At 36.7% G+C, this 20,418-nt stretch overlaps 1 protein-coding gene and 1 pseudogene across 1 annotated transcript; both read right to left on the minus strand.

Annotated features, from left to right (window-relative positions):
• Nucleotides 1-1,625: 1,625 nt before the first annotated feature.
• Nucleotides 1,626-3,861, minus strand: LOC140926734 (GFP-like non-fluorescent chromoprotein). Its single transcript, XM_073376433.1, has 4 exons — nt 3,759-3,861; nt 3,017-3,235; nt 2,551-2,760; nt 1,626-1,780 (listed from the first exon to the last, which is right to left on the minus strand). The coding sequence occupies exons 1-4, from the start codon at nt 3,839-3,841 to the stop codon at nt 1,648-1,650; spliced, it is 645 nt and encodes a 214-aa protein (XP_073232534.1). The 5' UTR covers nt 3,842-3,861; the 3' UTR covers nt 1,626-1,647.
• Nucleotides 3,862-9,530: 5,669 nt separating this feature from the next.
• Nucleotides 9,531-16,215, minus strand: LOC140925804 (GFP-like non-fluorescent chromoprotein; annotated as a pseudogene).
• Nucleotides 16,216-20,418: the final 4,203 nt, after the last annotated feature.

The following is a 20,418-nucleotide window of genomic DNA, read 5'->3' on the forward strand; positions in this document are numbered from 1 at the left end:
ATTACACGCAAAAGGATAGATTGTGGAGTTCCCTCTCATTTTTAAAACTCCGTAGGGTAACGTTTGATGAAATTTCAGTTCAACCAGGTGAAATCTCTCCTACAAAACTACGTGACTTAGCTCTACTTCTTTTCCATAGCGGTGCGACAATCGTTGAGTCATCTGCATATAACAACAGAGGCTTTAACTCACACTGCACTAATGGCGAATACACGAACTAAGCGTACTGCCATGTACTGCGCTAACACATTTTCTCTGCACGCAGGTATACGCCTAGAAAACGTTTTATTGCAGCCAGTCAATAACCTTTTGTTAAGTGTAACTTAAAAGTGTTTATTCTCTAGAAAATGGCTTTCTTGTGTCGGTTGGAGCTTTATGACTTAACACAACACTTCCTTAGGCTCTCGCAACCGACCGAAAGTCAAGACAATACTAGCCAATCGCTGGAAATTTTAAGACAATATATATATTTCACTTTGTACGTTCAATGTTATGCGTTGTTTAAACCGAACTGTTACTGTGTCGACATATACTTTATAAAAGGCGATTACATGACAAAGGAAAGAATCCTTCTTGAATTTTGAAAAGCAATTGATTTGCTTTTTGCTTTTTTGTGTTTGCAAACACCACTAATTTTTGAAACAAACGAATCATCACATGGTTTTGTCCATTGTAGTATTTATCAAAGATGTCGTGTTTTAAAAGACATTCGCCGTCTCAACAGACCAAATTGATAGAGTCAATAGGGCCATTTACATGAGGAAAAGTCAATAAGTGTAATAATGCACATCTTACGTAAGAAGCGAACGTTCCGTTTTAAATTTCACTCTTCGTTTGAAATAAGAAACGAGTGAGCTAAGATAAGAACCGCCAAGTGTGGACCAGTTGGGGAAGCAAATTACCTAAAAGTGTCCGTAACTCCTGTTCTAATTGATTACACGCGTGTTTCGAACTTAGCACAACCTCGAATTTAGCCTGCGTAGCAAGCGTTTCCTCGCGAGTTCGTCGAGAAAGTTGGGACGAGAGCAAAAAACGGAAAAGGAATGAAAAACGGTTGCTACGCAGGCTACATCGAATTCCAATGCACCACCCGTGATTTTACCCCTTTTGGATGTCGTTTGGAATCTTCCGAAACATAGTAATATTTAAGAACTATTGGCTTACCATTTTTGATTAGACGACAGGAGTTGTGTTTCCAAAATACTTCGTCGAGCCACCTTAAAAAAGCTCAAATATGGAACATATTATATTCCCTCCGCGTCTCCTACATGAACAACTCCTTTTCATGTAAATCATGACTCATTTTAATGATTTAAAGATCACCATATCGGTTCGCGGGACATACCTGCTTTCATGGGCGCACCCAAGGTTATCAGTTAAGACGTCGTCCCGCTAATAAAAGTGGATGACTGTAACTAGGGCAAGGGGAGCTATTATTGCCAACTATCAACGCACACATCAATATAAAACTACCCAGCTGCCCAGTGATATACTGAGGAGTCACGCAGAAACGTTTATTTCAGAAGTTTAATCATCAAATTTTTTTTACAATTCTTCCGTCCTACGTTTTTTAGCTAAAATCAAAATCTACGTGTGTTACGCCACTGCGTATTTCTGCCTTAATTTGACTCTGAAAAAACCATGTCGTCAGGCGACCACAGGTTTGCGTGCAATGGAAATTTCACACTGCTCAACGGAAGTGTAATCCTTGTTGTGATTGGTTACATCCAATTTGCGGTCAACATAGTGATACCCAGGCATCATCACAGGCTTCTTTGCCCTTACAAATGAACAAAAAAACCGTTAATCGGTAAGATCGAAAATGACCCAAACTATCAATTTAATTCTTTACCAAAAAATAGCTTTGACCACAATCTTTGACGACAACCATCAGCTTTGATCAAAATCCTCTTCTTGTTTCTTTTTTGGGTCGAGCGTTTTCGGGAGGCAAGGCAAGCATTCTCCACATTATCTATTTTAAATAAACATACTTACTTTCTCACTCACACCTCCGCTCTTCGCGGTATACGTTAATTTGTAACAGCGAGAAAACTATCACCGCAAATCACCACCTCCAAATCAGTTTCTTACGAGCGATTTTTTTCCTTTTTTTTGTGCACAATTATATTCTTTTTTTTTCTTACAAACATATATGGGTCAAATATGTAATATTTCGTAAGAATAACAAAGGTTTGACAATGTCCTCGATCCGGAACATGACCTCGACCAAGTCCATTCGACGGAAAAGGGAGTGAATAGCATTGCGCGAGTGAACCTGAATCATGATCATGACAGTGTCGACAAATTTTGGCCAACGTGTGTCTGAAGCCAAACTTTAAATTTTTTTCACTATTTCCTATCTAATACCAATTCTTTTCAACAATATATTTTATACATTTCTAAAATCCCTCAAAACCAGATCCCGTTTATAATCATTAAACTAAATCGTTTCCCTTTTTGCTTATAAAAACCCGAATCGTGGCTTTCACAAAAGCTAGATCCTACATTTCGAGTTCCTTAATGGGTTAAATGGCAATTGTGACATCTTACTTGTAAGTAGATTTAAATTCACAGGTATAATGACCACCTCCTTCCAACTTCAGAGCCATAAAGTTGTTTCCTATCAGCATTCCATCTCGTGCATAAAGACGCTCAGTGTTGGGTTCCCAGCCCTGTGTCTTCTTCTGCATAACAGGTCCATTGGGAGGAAAGTTCAAACCAGAGAACTTGACATTGTAGATGAAACAGTTGCCTTGGATGCTTTTGGAAAAGAGATGAAAAAATGGTTTAACAAAGCGCAATGGAATGGTTGTGGATATTTTTCATAATGATACTCTACAGCGGGTTCGTATGCAATATCGGCTGTTTCGCCATTTCTAACGAAGTGAAAGTGAGACTGATCTGCTGACATTCATTAGGTTAAATTGCAGCCTCTTCTAAAGGGAGGAAAACCTTATCTGTTCTGACGTTTTGCTTTAGCGAAACTAAAATTTAATTAACTTAGTTTTTGATTTACCTGGAATCATTGCTGACAGTACACAGTGCACCGTCTTCAAACTTCATGATCCTCTCCCATGTATATCCCTCAGGGAATGACTGCTTTACATAGTCAGGGATGTCTTCAGGGTACTTGGTGAATGGTATGCTTCCGTACTGACTCTGTGGTGATAAAATATCCCAAGCAAACGGCAGAGGTCCGTCCTTGGTGACAGTGAGCTTTACGGTCTGCTCGCCCCTTAAAGAGAAGAGATGGCATTCAAATTAGGCACATTTTTATATTATGGTGCCTTATTTATTTAAAAAAAGGGTTAAACATTGCTCGATGGGTCTTGTTAAAAGGTGTATAATTCTCACTCGGACAGGATTTTCTCTTAGTTCTCTGGTTTTGTTTCCTTTTCTTTTTCAAAAAAAAAACATTGTCAAGTATCAATTCTATCCACTCTGTGGATGTGATACCAATTGATCGTTATTTATTTTATTGCGTTAATGGGAAGGTTAAATTTGCACGGTAGCGTTCAATTTGATTCACATATTAAAAATTTAAACCAGTTTCCATTAAAGATAAGGCTGGCAATCACTTTGCTGCTCACTTGTTCTATCGTAATTCTGCCTCGTATTCCCCATCCCTTCCCAAAAACATCCTCGAAAGTGTCAAGTAATCAAGGGTAAGCTGCGAAAACGCTTCATGAATTGAACGAAAACCAACATTTATTGAACAAGTATGACAATTAATTAACATCTATCAAACAGAAAATTACTCGTAAGGCTTTCCTTTTCCATCGCCTTGAACCTCAAAGTAGTGTCCATTGACCGTGCCTGACATATAAACCTTGTAGGTCATTTGTTTAGCGATCACACTCTGTTAAATTTAAAACAAGAACAGCAGGAAAATTTTGTTAGCTCGGTTGTACCAACGCAAATTTGCTCGGGGTTAAAATGCCTAGCGATGTAAGGACTACAAGTGAAAATAAAAATAAACTTACAGACAGGCTGGGCGATTTTGGAGTTTTCATGTCGCTTTGTAGTTGAAAGTCAATGCCGCAATTGCTTCCAAGAACATAACAGTATTCAAAACATGTTGAAACTAAACTCTTGTAAACATTCCTCAATACATTATATAAAGGAAGATGAAATCGTATTCTTTTAATTGCACCTCAAGCAGAAGTAATCTTTTCCCAGAAAAGCATAGGTGCGGGCGCCATCTATGCTTGCTCGACTGCATGCGCATCAGTTAAGTGACTTCATTTTGTTTAGGTGGTCAGTGAAGAGGATGACCGATATTATATTATTAATATCTAATATTTATTATCTATTATCTAATATTTAAGGTGATCGAATGTTTATTATATAGTTTGCGTTTTTCTGCGTGAGAAACGTTAACCAGCCAAGCACATATGGAATTGAATTCGAATACAATGGTTTTTTGTTTCTCTTACAAAAATGGTCTTGTTCGTAAAACATGATTTGCTTAGTGCGTTCTTGAATAGATCAAAGCTAAATTAGGTAATGTTGACAAGAATTAAACCCAAATTAGTTTCAAATGGTGTATCGCACCTCCTCACGTTTTGCAATTTTTGGGTTCTTCGTGTTTTGTCAATCATCTGATTAGCTGATTGGGTGCGGTGGTTATGTAAATCACGAGGCAACGCGCGCGTTCGCCCATCTTCACTCGCTTGTATGGGATTCGTAAAATCTGTCCCTTTTAAAGTAAGTTTACTGCAATACTATGAGGCATATTCCTAAAGAAGATAAATACCTAATCATTTACAATCTCTTTAGTCATAAAACATTCATTTGTTGAATGTTGCCGATTCAGCCCGGTCTGTATTTTTTTCTAGTACGGAACGTACATACAGGTTATCGAAGCATATTTAGGAACAGACACAAGATGGATTCAGGAACATATACAACAGTCAAAAAGAAACTCTAACCTCTAGCACACTCAATTATTCTGATATTTATACTAATCTCTAAGTGCTGTGTGTGGAAGTAGCAAGAGGTCACCACTCCCTGGACGCGATGATCATCAGTTTTACTTTCGTACGCAGTTGTGATTAGTTGAAATTTACTCCTGTTTTTTTTTTCTTTATACAGCAAACTAGCAAAGTAGAGGTTAATAAATATTTGTCATCCATCAAGCAGAAGGCATGTTTTTCTCCTGGACAGGTTTTTCTCTGACATTTCTTGTACGAGCTTAAAAGTTAAGAGAGACATTAAGAGAAACTCTCTAGGGCACGCAAAACAAGCGAAAACCGCTTGATACAAGAAATGTGAACTTAATAGGGTTGAACCTTTGTACTTTCAAAAGAACTTATTTTAAAATACCATTGCGTAACACAGTCAGGCCCAGCAATAAAATGTTCAAGATAAAAATATTAAGAAAACATAGCGAAATGCAAGATCTTTTCTTGTTTTTTGTACGAAGTTTAGAAACTCTCCAAGGCACGTAGAACAACCCAACTGTCCGAAAATCCTGAGTTGACGTGATTTGGATAGAACTTTTATAGTTTCAAAAGTGTTTATTTTTGCATAACATTAAATAACACAATCAAACCCAAGTGGTCAGGAAAAAAAACGTTAACAAAGCATTAAGAGACTAAGGTGAAATAATTACGTCAATTTGTATTTCAAGTAACCATTGTGAAAGGGTTTCCTTGACTCAGGGAGGCACTAGAATTGGGATTACTTAATAGCAGGGAGGTGGCCGTGTTGAAGAGAAGAAAGCAGAAAAGGGAATTTAAGGACTGTCAGCCGGGTCAAAAAGGAGTGGCCGTTGTAGAAAAGGACTGAGCCTCTGAGGAGGTGACTGTAAGTAGACGTTTCTCTGTCTGTAAATTCTAAATTGAAAGAAAACTTACCATATTGGAGAACAACTTACAATATCAACGATTGGCAAACTCTTTTTAAGTAGCTCCGTCTTCGAAAGAGACGCTGATGTGAATGCACTCTACACCCTGCACACACCTTCTTATACCTGACAATGTTTCTATTCGAATTGCTTTTAACCAATCAATCAAAGCTACCTGCGAAATCTCCAGTTACAAATTTTGTCTGTCATTTCTTTTTAATTATTTCCATACTTTCAGTTTGGAACCTAACATTGTGTACCTTAATGAAAACATTAAAGCACTGATAAAGGTATATTTCTAGAATACTCGACAAAAAAACGTGTCTTATGTTACAGGCTTAATATAAAGATGAGCTGATTATAAGGCAATAAAAAAATAAAATACACAGAAAGATTAATATCTATCATGACATATTCATGTATTCAAGGAAGGTTTTATTTAAAAAACTAATCTATGTCGGAAAATTGTTCTTTCAACGTTCCGTATGTTTTCTGAACCAGTGGCAACCTTTGCCTGTTAGGTCGAAGTAGATATCTTTGTTCTATTGTGGAAAGCATGCGCAAAGCTGACCTCCGATAGGTGTATCGCTTTTTTAATCGCTTCATATATTTTTTTTCTTTTTTGTCTAGCATGTAACCTTAAATGAGACAGATCGTAACCTTGTCGGAGGGCAATAAGTTGCGTGTCGGAGGCACTCCAAACACATATTAACCCATAACTTATGTTAGAGAGTGGGATACTATTATAGTAAATGTAATCATATTTCTGTCTGGCTATAACGCTCGTTTTTACGAGTGCACGCTTCACCCTGTACACCTCCTTATACCCGACAATGTTTCTATTAGAATTGGTTTTAACCAATCAATCAAAGCTACCTGCGAAATCTTCAGTTAGAAATTTTGTTTGTCATTTCTTTTTAATTATTGGCATACTTTCAGTTTGGAACCTAATATGGTGTACCTTAATGAACACATTGAAGCACTGATAAAGACATATTTCTAGAATACTCGATAAAAAAACGTGTCTTATGTTACAGGCTTAATATAAAGACGAGCTGAATATAAGGCAATAAAAAAATAAGATACACAGAAAGATTAGTATCATGACATATTCATCTATTCATGAAAGGTTTTATTTAAATACTTATATATGTAGGAAAATTGTTCTTTCAACGTTCCGTATGTTTCCTGAACCAGTGGCAACCTTTGCCTGTTAGGTCGAAGTAGATATCTTTGTTCTATTGTGGAAAGAATGCGCAAAGCTGACCTCCGATAGATGTATCGCTTTCTTTAATCGCTTCATGTTTTTTTTTCCTTTTTTGTCTAGTGAACATGTAGCCTTAAACGAGACAGATCGTAACCTTGTCGGGGGGCTATAAGTTGCGTGTCGGAGGCACCACAAACACAGTTAACCCATAACTTATGTTAGAGAGCGGGATAGTATTATAGTAAATGTAATCATATATCTGTCTGGCTATAACGCTCGTTTTTGCGAGTGCACGCTTCACCCTGTACACCTCCTTATACCTGACAATGTTTCTATTAGAATTGGTTTTAACCAATCAATCAAAGTTACCTGCCAAATCTCCCTTTACAAATTTTGTCTGTCATTTCTTTTTAATTATCGGCATACTCAGTTCAGGTTGGAAACTAATATGGTGTACCTAATGAAAACAAACAAGCATTAACAAAGACTTTATCTCTAGAAATACACTAAAAAAACGTATCTAATGTTACAGGCTTAATACGAACATCAGCTAAAAATAAGGCAATAAAAAAATAAAATACCAAGAAAGATTAATATCTACCACGACATATTCATCTATCCATAAGAGGCTGCGATTAAACACTAATGTATGTAAGAAAATTTTTCTTCAACGTCTCGTATGTTTCCTGGGCCAGTGTTTGAAAAGAGAGGGGCACCCAACGACTGTTTTCTGTAAAAATATCTTTTCGGAGACGCAAAAATTGGCTAGAATTTTCTCTATCTCAGGGAAGGCTAAAAATTTCTAGACGACCGTTCCACGGACGAAGAATTTTCGAAGTTTATCTAATAAATTCCCTACGATTTTCTAAAGAATAATTTTTCGCTTTTCACTTCCCACTTTAGGCAATTTCTCGTATAGAAAGGAACCCTTAAAATTTTCGGATTCGAAAATGCGATAAAGAGAGAAATCAGAAAAATTCTTACTTTCGTTAAACTTCAATATGCATCTAAAATTTTTGGAAAAATATTACTAAAGCCCTGGTAATTTCGATAACAGTCAAGTTCCCCTAAATGACTGAACAGATACAAATTTAATAGCGCCTCTTTGAATGCATTTCTAGAGATCTAAAAGTACTCTGGATAGCCTAAAAAGTGTTTCGATGCATGTAGAAGGAAATTGTCGTCAAAAAGACATCCACCGTCTCAGCAGACCAAATTAATGGAGTCAATAAGGCCATTCTCATGAGGAAAAGTAAATAGGTGTCTTACATAATACATTTCTTACGTAAGAATCGAACGTTCCGTTTTAAATTTCACTCTTCGTCTAAAAAAAAATGAGTAACCTAAGATAAGAACCGTCAAATGTCAAAGTGGGGACCAACTGGGGACGCAAATTATCTAAAAGTGTCCCGTAACACCCACCTGTTCTTTAATAACACGCGTGTTTCGAGCTTAGCACAACATCAAATTCCAAAGCACCACCCGTGATTTTACCCCTTTTGGATGTCCTTTGGAATCTTCCAAAATATAGTCATGTTTAGAACTATTAGCTTACCATTTGTGATTAGACGACAGAAGGTGTGTTTTCCGAAATACGAGGACAAGCCACCTTAAAAAAGCTCAAATATGGAACGTATTATATTTCCTCAGCATCTCCTACATGAACAACTCGTTTTTATGTAAATCATGACTCCTCAAATCACAATCTCGGTTCGCAGGACATCCCCGCTTTCATGGGATTGCCACAGGCGCATCCAAGGTTATCAGTTAAGACGTCCTCGTACTGATAAAAATGGATGGCTGTATTTAACTAGGGCTAAAAGAGCTATTATTACCCACTATCAACATTCATAACAACCAAAATCTACTCAGCTGCCCAAGCGGATCCAAAGTTTAATCATCAAATGTTGTTTACAATTCTTCCGTCATACGTATTTTTAGCTAAAATCAAAATCTACGCTTTTTAAACTCAAAATCTCCCTGCTAGCTCACAAAATGAAGCCAATATTCCTGAAGTGTTTCAAAACTACCTCGTGAAGGTGTCTGATATTCACGCACATAATGCCAGATATGCCTCAAATCTTAACTTTCGTGTACCACGTGTAAGGTCAAATTACGGCAAACACACATTTAAGTTTGCCATAACCAAAACTTGGGAAGTGATTCCTACTAAGATAAAAACGCTTAGCTACCATCAGTTCAAAAAAGAATACAAGCGAATTCTAGTTAACTCTCAAAGGTAACAATGTAATATGACTGTTTCACATAAAATGACTACTGACATAATCGTCCATAGTTGCCAAGGCACCGAGCACACACTTATTATGTATTTCCAATCGTAATATAGCGGTGGTTTGCTCGAAAGCTAAGCTCCTCTACCACCGTACACTTCTATCCAAGCCATTAATTTTCTTTTTTCCTTCTTCTTCTTCTTTATTGGTATATTCCTAACTTACTATGTATAATGTAAGTACTTTATAAAAGGGTGAATAAAATTGAATTCAATTGAAAATTGAATCGAATTACGCCACTGCGTATTTCTGCCTTAATTTGACTCTGAAAAACAGTCAGGCGACCACAGGCCGGTTTGCGTGCAATGGAAATTTCACACTGCTCAACGGAAGTGTAATCCTTGTTGTGACTGGTTACATCCAGTTTGCGGTCAACATAGTGATACCCTGGCATCTTCACAGGCTTCTTTGCCCTAACAAAAGAAAAAAAACAAAAACTCTTAACGTCCGTAAGATCGAAAATAACCCAAACTATCTTTGACGACAACCATCAGCTTTGACCAAAATATACTCTTCTTTAATTTTATCGTTCGATCGTTTTCGGGAGACAAGGCAAGCGTTCCCCACGTTCTCCTTTTTTAACAAAGATCCTTACTTGCTTGCTTACTCACCCCTCCCCTCTTCGCCGTATACGTTAATTTATAAAAGCGAAAAAAAATCACCCCAAATCACCACCATCAAATGTTTTTATGGAGTTCTTCATTGTCAATTTCTAACGAGCGATTTTTTTCCTTTTTGTGTGCACAGATTTATTCTTTTTTTTTTTTTTTCTTACAAACAAATATGTAATATTTCGTAAGAATAACAACGGTTTGACGATGTCCGGAACATGACCTCGAGCAAGTCCATTAGACGGGAAAGGGAGTGAGTGGCATTGCGCGAATGACCTGAATCATGATCATGACAGCGTCGACAAATTGTGGCCAACTTGTGTCTGAAGCTAAAATTTAAAAAACTTTTCAGTACTTTCTACCGAATACCAATTCTTTTCAACAATATATAGTTTTCTTTCAATCTCGCAATGTAAACTCCCTCAAACCCGTATCCCGTTTATAATCATTAAAACTAAATCGAGGCTCTTTTTGGTTATAAAATCCCGAATCGTGGCTTTCACATAAGGTAGATCACGAAAACTGACCTCCATTTGCGATCTGCGGTTCTTCCTTAACGGGTTAAATGGCAATTGGGATAACGTACTTGTAGAAAGATATGAATTCACAGGCATAATGACCACCTCCTTCCAACTTCAGAGCCATAAAGTTGTTTCCTCTTCTTCTGCAAAACGGGTCCATTGGCAGGAAAGTTCAAACCAGTGAACTTGACATTGTAGATGAAACAGTTGCCTTTGATGCTTTTAAAGAAGAGGTGAAAAAAAATAACAAAGTGCTATGGAATGATTGTCGATATTTTTCATCATGATACTCTACAGCGCGTGAGCAAATCGCCACCGCCTGGTGTGCCATTTGCCATTTCTAACGAAGACAAACGGGGACTGAGCTACTGACATTTATCAGCGAAAATGTTAGTTTATTCTAAGGGGAGGAAAACATTCTCCTGTACTGACATTCTGCGTTTAGCGAAAAATCGATTGGTTACTAAATTCAATTAACTATGTTTTCAATGTACCTGAAATCCTTGCTGACAATACATTCTGCACCGTCTTCAAAGTTCATCAGGGGCACCCAACGTCCGATTTTCGGAAAATATCTTTTCGTAAGACGATTTGAGATCTAGAATTTTCAGAACAATTGTTGCAAAATTTCTTCCTTACCTGCCTCTCCTAGGATTTTCGAACATCTAAAAAATGATATAATTGCCCATTTTAAACGGATTTTTATCCTATAAAGGTCACCTATTTTCGGGAGCCTTTTTTCTGGCTGAAATTTTCGAGAGAAGGTAAGTTTTGAACCCTATAATTTTCGGATCACTAGACTTTCAGCTAGGAAATCTGAACAGAAGAAAAATTTTTAGGGGATAAAAATATGCCTATATCTACCGTTTAAATATACTAAAATACCAACAACAATATGCTTTGTTTAACTGGTTTTGAACTATATTCTCGTTGGGTGCCCCTGGTTCATGATCCTCTCCCATGTGATCCCTCAGGCAATGACTGCTATACATAATCCGGGATGTCTTCAGGGTACTTGGTGAATGGTATGCTTCCATACTGACTCTGTGGTGATAAATATACCATGCAAACGGCAGAGGTCCGCCCTTGGTGACAGTGAGCTTTAGAGTCTATTCGCCCCTTAAAAAGAGAAGAGTTGGCACTGCAAATTACGCACATTTTATATTATGGTGCCTTATTGATTGTTATAATTGTATTGACTGAAACTTGGAGGTCAGATGAAATTTCTTTGCCGGGTTATGAATTTTTCACAAACCCCAGTAAAAAACATCATCGAAAGAAAAATGGCAGATCTTCAGGTGGAATTGCTCTTGGTTTTAGAACTACCTTCAAGAAAGGCATCCAATTAATCTCATATCATACTAATTTTTTGTGGTGCAAAATTGATAAAAACTATTTTGCTATAGATCAGGATATATTTTTATGTGCCATTTACGTGCCCCCTCGGGACTCGCCCTATTTTAACCCTGACATTTTTGATGATCTCGAAAACCACATTGCTTATTATAGTGCAGAAGGCTTTATTATGTTGACAGGTGATTTCAATGCTAGAACAGGCTCTGCTCTAGATTTCGTTGACATTGATCAAAATAATCATATACCCGGCGATAACCTCTTTCCTAAGCGCAACCTAAGAAAAAGGAGAAATTACGACACCCATATAAATGAACACGGTAAATCACTACTAGACATTTGCAAGTCATGTGACTTACGAATCGTAAATGGGAGGACGACAGGAGACTCCTTTGGTAACATTACTTATCATTCTCCAAAAGGAATCAGCGCCGTAGACTACTTCGTTGTTAGTCATGAAATATTAAGCTTGACGGAAAATTTTATTGTTAAAGAACCAACAATTTTCTCGGATCACTCTCAACTTATCTGTTGGCTGAATATTTCCCCATCAATTTCCCCTCAAACAAATACTCCTCCGCAAGCAAAAGCATTTGATCTTCCTAAACAATTCATCTGGAATGAAACTTCAAGAGAACACTTTCTTAATATCTTAAAACAAGATAAATTCCTCTCACGATTAAATCTATTTGAAAATACTAATTTTGCCATGGACAGTGAAGGCATTGATTCTGCTACGGAACATTTTACAAACATTTTAAATGATATATGCGCCTGTTCTCTCAGATTAGCTTGTACACAAAAGAAACCAAAAAAGCATAAATTATGGTTTGATAAGGACTGTGCCCTTTTAAGGAAAAATTTAAGGGGACTATCTAACAAGAAACATAAAAAACCTTATGATGAAAGTCTCAGACACGACTATCACAGCATGCGTAAAAACTTTAAGAAATTGGTTAAACACAAAAAAGCAAAATTACTAGATTCTCAAGTTGAGGACCTCATACAAAACAAAGACAGTCAGAAATTCTGGACTTACCTCAAATCTTTAAAAGAAAAACAACGCTCCCCCTCTAACAAAAACGATATTCCAGCTGACAGTCTATTTAGCCATTTTAAACGCTTACATTCGGTTTCAGACCCCCCTTCTTTTTATACAGATCCTGTTTCCTTAAAGGAAGACATTTCCAGTTTAGAAGAAACGAAAAACATTCACAACTACTTAGATAGCCCTATTTCAATTAATGAAATAGAAACTACGGTCAAATCACTTAAGTCAAGGAAAGCTCCGGGACCTGACAAAATTCGTAATGAAATGTTGAAAGCCAGCGTACAATTCTTGAAAACCGCACTCCAAAAATTATTTAACCTTATACTCCAAAGTGGTTTTTACCCTAGCTCTTGGTGCGAAGGAATAATAACCCCTATTTATAAATCTGGAAACAAGCAAGACCCGGGAAATTATAGAGGTATATGTATAAATAGTTGTCTCGGAAAGCTTTTCACCTCAGTACTTAATACCAGACTGAAAAATTTTGTAATCGATCAAGACATATTGCATGAAGCTCAAATAGGTTTTTTACCGAATCATCGTACAACTGATCACATATTTACCTTAAGAACACTAATCGATAAATACGTCAATCAAACTACAAAAGGAAAATTATATACCTGCTTTATTGACTTCAAAAAGGCTTTTGATTCGGTTTGGCATGATGGCTTATTCTATAAACTCCTTCGGTACAACATTGGGGGAAAATTTTATGATTTAATAAAGCACCTTTATTCAAAAACTAAATGCTCCATAAAGTTTTCCGATTGTCAACGAACGGAATTCTTTAACTATTGCAAAGGGGTTAGACAAGGTTGTATCCTTTCTCCTATGCTTTTCAACCTATATCTAAATGAAATCCCTTTTTTACTTGACCGACAAGACACAGACCCTATTATTTTACCAAATGGAACTCATCTGAACTGTTTATTTTATGCAGATGATCTTGTTCTAATTTCCCATTCAGCCGAAGGACTTCAAAAAGCGCTTTCTGTGCTCGCTGAATATTGTAACAAATGGTTGCTATCTGTTAATTCAAAGAAAACTAAAGTTCTGATTTTTCAAAAGAAATGTAGAAAATCAGTCCTTAACAAATATTGTTTTAAGATAAACAATGACAAAATAGAAATTGTTAACAATTATACATACCTCGGTATCAATTTAGCTACAAATGGGAACTTCAATGTGTGTAAAATAAACTTAAAAGAAAAAACACGACGATCGTTTTTTGCGATACGACGCTACCTTGATTTCTTGAAACTACCAATTGACATAACCAATAAACTCATCAATTCGCTTTTCCTCCCCATTCTTTTATATGGATCTGAAATCTGGGGCATATATACTAAAGATGATTTTAACGCCTGGGAAAAAGACATAATTGAAAAAACGCATATATATTTTTGCAAACAGTCCTTAGGCGTAAATAAACAATGTCCAAACGTCGCTGCTAGAAATGAACTAGGTAGATTACCGCTGAAATTAACTATAGATACCTCAATTATTAAATTTTGGATTCATTTACAAAATATGCCAGATAAAAACATAGCAAAACAATGTCTACAACTCTCCCAGGAAATGGCCGATAACAACCAGCCAGGTTTGATGCAGAAAATAAAAACTATATGTAGCAAGTACAACGCAACCGCCATAACATTGAATGAAAACAACGAAAAAGTCTTCACCTCTTACATCAAGCAAAACATCAATAATGCTCTAACTGAGCATCAACTTACCCTCCTTAAAACAAATAGAAAATTGAATTTTTATACTACCTTTAAGAACGATAATAAAAAAGCAGAATTCTTAAATATGATTAAAAATCCACTTCACAAAACCTCACTCAATAAATTTCGACTAGGAAATCATCGATTACATATTGAAACAGGCAGACACACAGTACCTAAAACTCCCGAAAATTTAAGAATATGTTATCTATGTCAGACGAATGAAGTTGAAAATGAACTTCATTTTCTATTCTTCTGCAAACTTTATGACAATTTACGTTTAAAATTCTTCAGTGAAATATCTGATAGATATACACTTTTCAAGGACTTAGATGTGACTTCAAAACTTTTATTTCTCTTTAATAGTATAGATCCCTCTGTTTGTAGATCAATTGCTGCTTTTGTTTTTGAATGTATGAGTTACAGACATGATATGTTATTTCAGAAAAGAATATAATCTTTTTATTTTGCCATATATTTATAAATGATATATTTGTACTTTATTCATAAGTATTAGATAGGTAATGCCATGTATAGATATGGAAATACCTTAATAAATTGTTATTGTTGTTGTTGTTGATTAGAAAAGGTTAAGCAATGCTCGATGGGTCTTGTTAAAAGGTGTATAATTCTTACTCTCACAGGATTTTCTCTTACTTCTCCGGTTTGTTTCCCCCTTTTCTCAAAAAGACACATTTCAGGGGCACCTAACGAGAATATAGTTCAAAACCACTTTAAAATAGCATTGTTAAACGTATTTTAGTATTTACACGGTAGATATAGGCATATTTTTATCCCCTAAAAAGTTTTCATCTGTTCGGATTTCCTAGCTGAAAGTCTAGTCATCCGAAAATTATAGGGATCAAAACCTACCTTTTCGAAAATTTCAACCAGAAAAAAGGCTCCCGCAAATTCTAGGTGACCTTTCTACGGTAAAAATCCGTTACAAATGGGCAATTATACTATTTTTTAGATGTTCGCAAACCCTAGGAGAGGCAGGCAAGCAAGAAATTCGACAAAAAATGTTCCGAAAATTCTAGATCTCAAATCGCCTTCCGAACAGATATTTTCCGAAAATTGTCGTTGGGTGCCCCTGACATTTTCAAATATCAATTCCATCGGGGATGGTAGACAAGAAACCACTTTGTCAACTTTGTGGATGTGATACCAGTTGACGGTTATCTATTTTATTGCACTAACGTAGAGGTTAACTTTGCATGGTAGCGTTCAGTTTGGTAGGAAATACGTCTGCGGTTCGCAGGCTATCAGTTTGGTTCACATATAAAAAATTAAATTTTAAAAATGTCCATGAAAGATAACGCTGGTAACGTTTTGCCGCACTTGTTCTATCGTAATTCTGCCTCGTCTCCCCAATCCCTTTCCAAAAACATCGTCCAAAGTGTCATGGAATTTTAAAAGTAATCAAGGGTAAGCTGCGAAAACGCTTCATGCATTGAACGGAAACCAACGTACATTGAACAAGTATGAAAAATATATAACATCTATTAAACAGAAACTTACTCGTAAGGCTTTCCTTTTCCATCGGCTTTAACCTCAAAGTACAGTGTCCATTGACCGTGCCTGACATATAAACCTCGTAGGTCATTTGTTTAGCGATCACGCTCTGTTAAATTTAAAACAAGAACAGCAGGAAAATTTTATTAGCTCGGTTGTAACAACGCAAATGTGCTCGGGGTTAAAATGCCTAACTATAAAAGGACTACAAGTAAAAATAAAATTAGAGGCTGCTCGATTTTGGAGTTTCTATCGCTCTTATTTTAGTTGAAATTCAACACCGCACAGCACTTCCTTCTAAGAAGACAACAGTAATCGAAATATGGCAGGGATATGGTTGAACTAAACTCTTGTGAACATTCTTGACTTCATTATATAAAGGAAGATGACATCGTATTCTATTAATTGCACCTCAAGCAGAATTAATCTTTTCGTAGAAACTCTGTACATAAATAAACAGCCATCTACGCTTGCTCGACTACATACGCATCACTTACTTGACTACCTTTTGTTTAGGTAGTCAGTAAAGAAGATGACCGATTTCGTAGCATATATAGCATAAAATGAAACCTCATGGTGTGATAGAGAAAAACGTAGTTATATTAAAAGCCGAAACGACCTACAATCATCCACAGCCGCCCTAAATGAGCCACGTCGACGTCCAGGATATAAACCCACAAGTAAGCGGCCATGACACAAAAACATAATAGACCCCCATAATAACCGCAATCAAATTAGGTGGATCAGGCGTTCCTGCTAAAGTTGACTTCCATAGAAATCGTCCAACACGTGTAGCCTTTGTCCTGAATCTAGTTTTCTGTTCTACGAATTGTATAACAAAAGGTTTTGCATGATGACTGCACACATTTTGCGAGATATTTAAGGTGACCGAATGTTTATTATACATTTTTCGTTATTCTGCGTGAGAAATTTAATCAGCCAAGCACATAATCATGGAGTTGAATTCGAATACAATGGGTTCTTTTAGAAAAATAGTGTTGTCAGCAAAACATGACTGAATGAGTGCGTTGTTATATAGATCAAAGCCATATCTTTCGTTTATATAACTGAAGTGGGCAATGTTGACAAGAAGTAACAGACTGAAGTAAACCCAAATTGGTTTCAAATGGTATGTCGCGCATTGGGTTTTGCCATTTTTAAAGGCACTCTGGGTTCATTTTCTGTTACGTCAATCATCTGGGTGCTTATGCTAATCAAGAGGCAACACGCGCGTTCGCCCATCTTCACCTTTTGCTTGGAAGGCCTAAAATCTGTCCCTTTCCAAGTGAGTTTACTGTAATACTATGAGGCATGTTCCTATAGAAGATAAATACCTTGTCATTTAGCGCTTTAGTTATAAGACATTCATTTGTTGAATGTTTCCTGTTCAGTTCCGTCTGTATTACATGTTATACTACGGAACAGATTTTAGAAACATATTTAATTTAGGAACAGACACAAGATCGATTCAGAAACATATACAACACACAAAAAGAAACTCTAACCTCTAGCACACTAAATTATTTTTCCATTTAATACTAATCTCTAACCGTTGTGTAACAGTGAAAGTAGCAAGAGGTCACCACTCGTCGAAGGCGATGATCATTCCCCTAACGATTACATGCGGACCGATTTTTACTTTCGTGTGCAGTTGTGATTAGTTGAATTTTGTTTCTATTATCTTTATACAGCAAAGTATCAAGGTATACTAGCTTAGACTCGCAAGAGGTTAGTAAATATTTGTCATCCGTCAAGCAGAAGGGACGTTTTTCTCCTGGACAGGTTCTTTTCCAACGTTTCTTGTACCACCTGAGAAGTGAAGACTAAGAGAAACTCCCCAGGGCACGCAAAACAAACGAAAACCGCTAAATACAAGACTGTGAACTTAAAAGGGTAGAACTTTTGTAGTTTCAAACGGCTTATTTTAAAATACCATTGCGTAACACAGTCAGGCCCAACAATAAAATGTTCCAGATAAAAATACTAAGAAAACAAAGAGGAACACAAGATCTTTGTTTGTTTTTTGTCTGAAGTTGAGAAATTCTCCTGGGCACGTAAAACAACCCAAATGCACGAAAATCCTGAGTTGACGTGATTTGAATAGAACTTTTACAGTTTCAAAAGAGCTTATCTTAGCATAACATTACATAATATAATCAAACCCAAATGGTCAGGAAAAAAACGTTAACAAAGCATAACCACTGTGAAGAGGTTTTCTTAATTCAGGGACGCACCAAAATAGGAATTACTGCATTGTAGGGAGGTGGCCGTGTTGAAGAGAAAAAAGCACAAAAGGTAATTTAAAGACTGTCAGTCGGGACAAAAAGGAGTGACCTTTGTAGAGAAGGGCTGAGCTTATGTGCAGGTGGCTGTTTTAAGAGGTTTCTCTGTCTGTGTAAATACAAAGAAAGATTAATACCTATCATGACATATTCATCTATTCATAAAAGGTTGCATTTAACAACTAATCTGACTATGTAGGAAAATTGTTTTTTCAACGTTACGTATGTTTCCTGAGCCAATGGCAACCTTTGCCTGTTAGGTTGTAGTATATATATTTGTTTTATTGTGAAAAGCAGAAAGCTGACCTCCGATAGGTGTATTGCTGTTTTTAATCGTTCATCTTTTTTTTCTTTTTTCTAGTGAACAAGTAACCTTAAACGAGACAGATGGTAACCGTGTCGGAGGGCAATAAGTTGCGTGTTGGAGGCTCCAGAAACAGATATTGACCCATAACTTATGTTAGACAGTAGGATACTCTAGAAAATGTAATGTAAGCATTTGTTGCCTTTACACACTTTAGTTTTGGCATGCGTAGAGAATTCCCTCTCTTTTTTAAAACTCCTTAGGGCAACGTTTGATGAAATTTCAGTTCAACCAGGTGAAATCTCTCCTACAAAACTACGTGACTTAGCTCTAATTCCCTTCCACAGCAATCGTTGAGTCATCTGCACATAACAACAGGGGCTTTAACTCACACTATACTGATAGCGAATACACGAACTAGGCGTACTGCGATGTACTGGGCTAACACATTTTCTCTGCACGCAGGTATACGCCTAGAAAACTCTTTATTGCAGCCAGTCAATAACCTTTTGTTAAGTGTAACTTAAAAGTGTTTATTCTCTATAAAATAGCTTCTTTCTGTCGGTTAGAGCCTTATGACTTAACAACATTTCCTTAGACTATCGCAACCGACGAAACTCAAGACAATACTAGCCAATCGCCAGAAATTTTAAGACGATACAGATCTCACTTTGTACGTTCAATGTAATGCGTTGTTGAAAACCGAACTCAAGTGTTACTGTGTCGACGTATACTTTATAAAGGATGATTACATGACAAAGGACAGAATACTTCTTGAATTTTGAAAAGCAATTGATTTGCTTTTTACTTTCTTTGTGTTAGCAAGCACCACTAACTTTTAAGACAAACGGATCATCACATCGTTTTGTCCATTGTAGGCTTCATCAAAGATGTCGTGTTTTAAAAGACATCCGCTGTCTCAACAGACCAAATTAATGGAGTCATTTATATGAGGAAAAGTCAATAGGTGTCTTACATAATACACATCAAACGTAAGAAGCAAACGTTCCGTTTTAATTTCACTCTTTGTCTGAAATAAGAAACGAGTGAGCTAAGATAAGAACCGTCAAGTGTGGACCAAATGGGGACGCAAATTATCTAAAAGTGTCCGTAACCCCTGCTCTTCGATTACACGCGTGTTTCGAACTTAGCACAACATCGAATTTAGCCTGCGTAGCACTGAAGCGTTTCCTCGCGAGTTCGTCAAGAAAGTTGGGACGAGAGCGAAAAAAAGAGATGAAAAACGCTTGCTACGCAGGCTACATCGAATTCCAATGTACCACCCGTGATTTTACCCCTTTTGGATGTCGTTTGGAATCTTCCGAAACATAGTAATATTTTAGAAATATTGGCTTACCATTTTAGGTTAGACGACAGAAGTTGTGTTTCCAACATACTTTGTCGAGCCACCTTAAAAAAGCTCAAATATAGCCGGAACATATTATATTTCCTCCGCTTCTCCTACATGAACAACTCGTTTTCGTGTAAATCATGACTCATTTTAATGATTTAAAGATCACCATATCGGTTAGCGTGACATAGCTGCTTTCAAGGGCGTATCCAAGGTTATCAGTTAAGACGTCCTCGCGCTAGTTAAAATGGATGACTGTAACTGGGGCAAGAGGAACTATTATTGCCAACTATCAACACACACACATCAATACAAAACTACCCAGCTGCCCAGTGATATACTGAGAAGTCACACAGA

The sequence above is a fragment of the Porites lutea genome, chromosome 2, assembly GCF_958299795.1.
Source record: "Porites lutea chromosome 2, jaPorLute2.1, whole genome shotgun sequence".
Classification (NCBI taxonomy): domain Eukaryota; kingdom Metazoa; phylum Cnidaria; class Anthozoa; order Scleractinia; family Poritidae; genus Porites; species Porites lutea.

Bases quoted from the DNA above. Each gene is read 5' to 3' on its own strand.
- LOC140926734 (XM_073376433.1), bottom strand. From the start codon at position 3,841: ATGACCTACAAGGTTTATATGTCAGGCACGGTCAATGGACACTACTTT. The intron at 2,761-3,016 runs GTAAATCAAAAA...CTTTTCCAAAAG, and splicing joins ACTGTCAGCAATGATTCCAG to CATCCAAGGCAACTGTTTCA. The intron at 1,781-2,550 runs GTAAGATGTCAC...TTCATTTGTAAG, and splicing joins GAATTTAAATCTACTTACAA to GGCAAAGAAGCCTGTGATGA.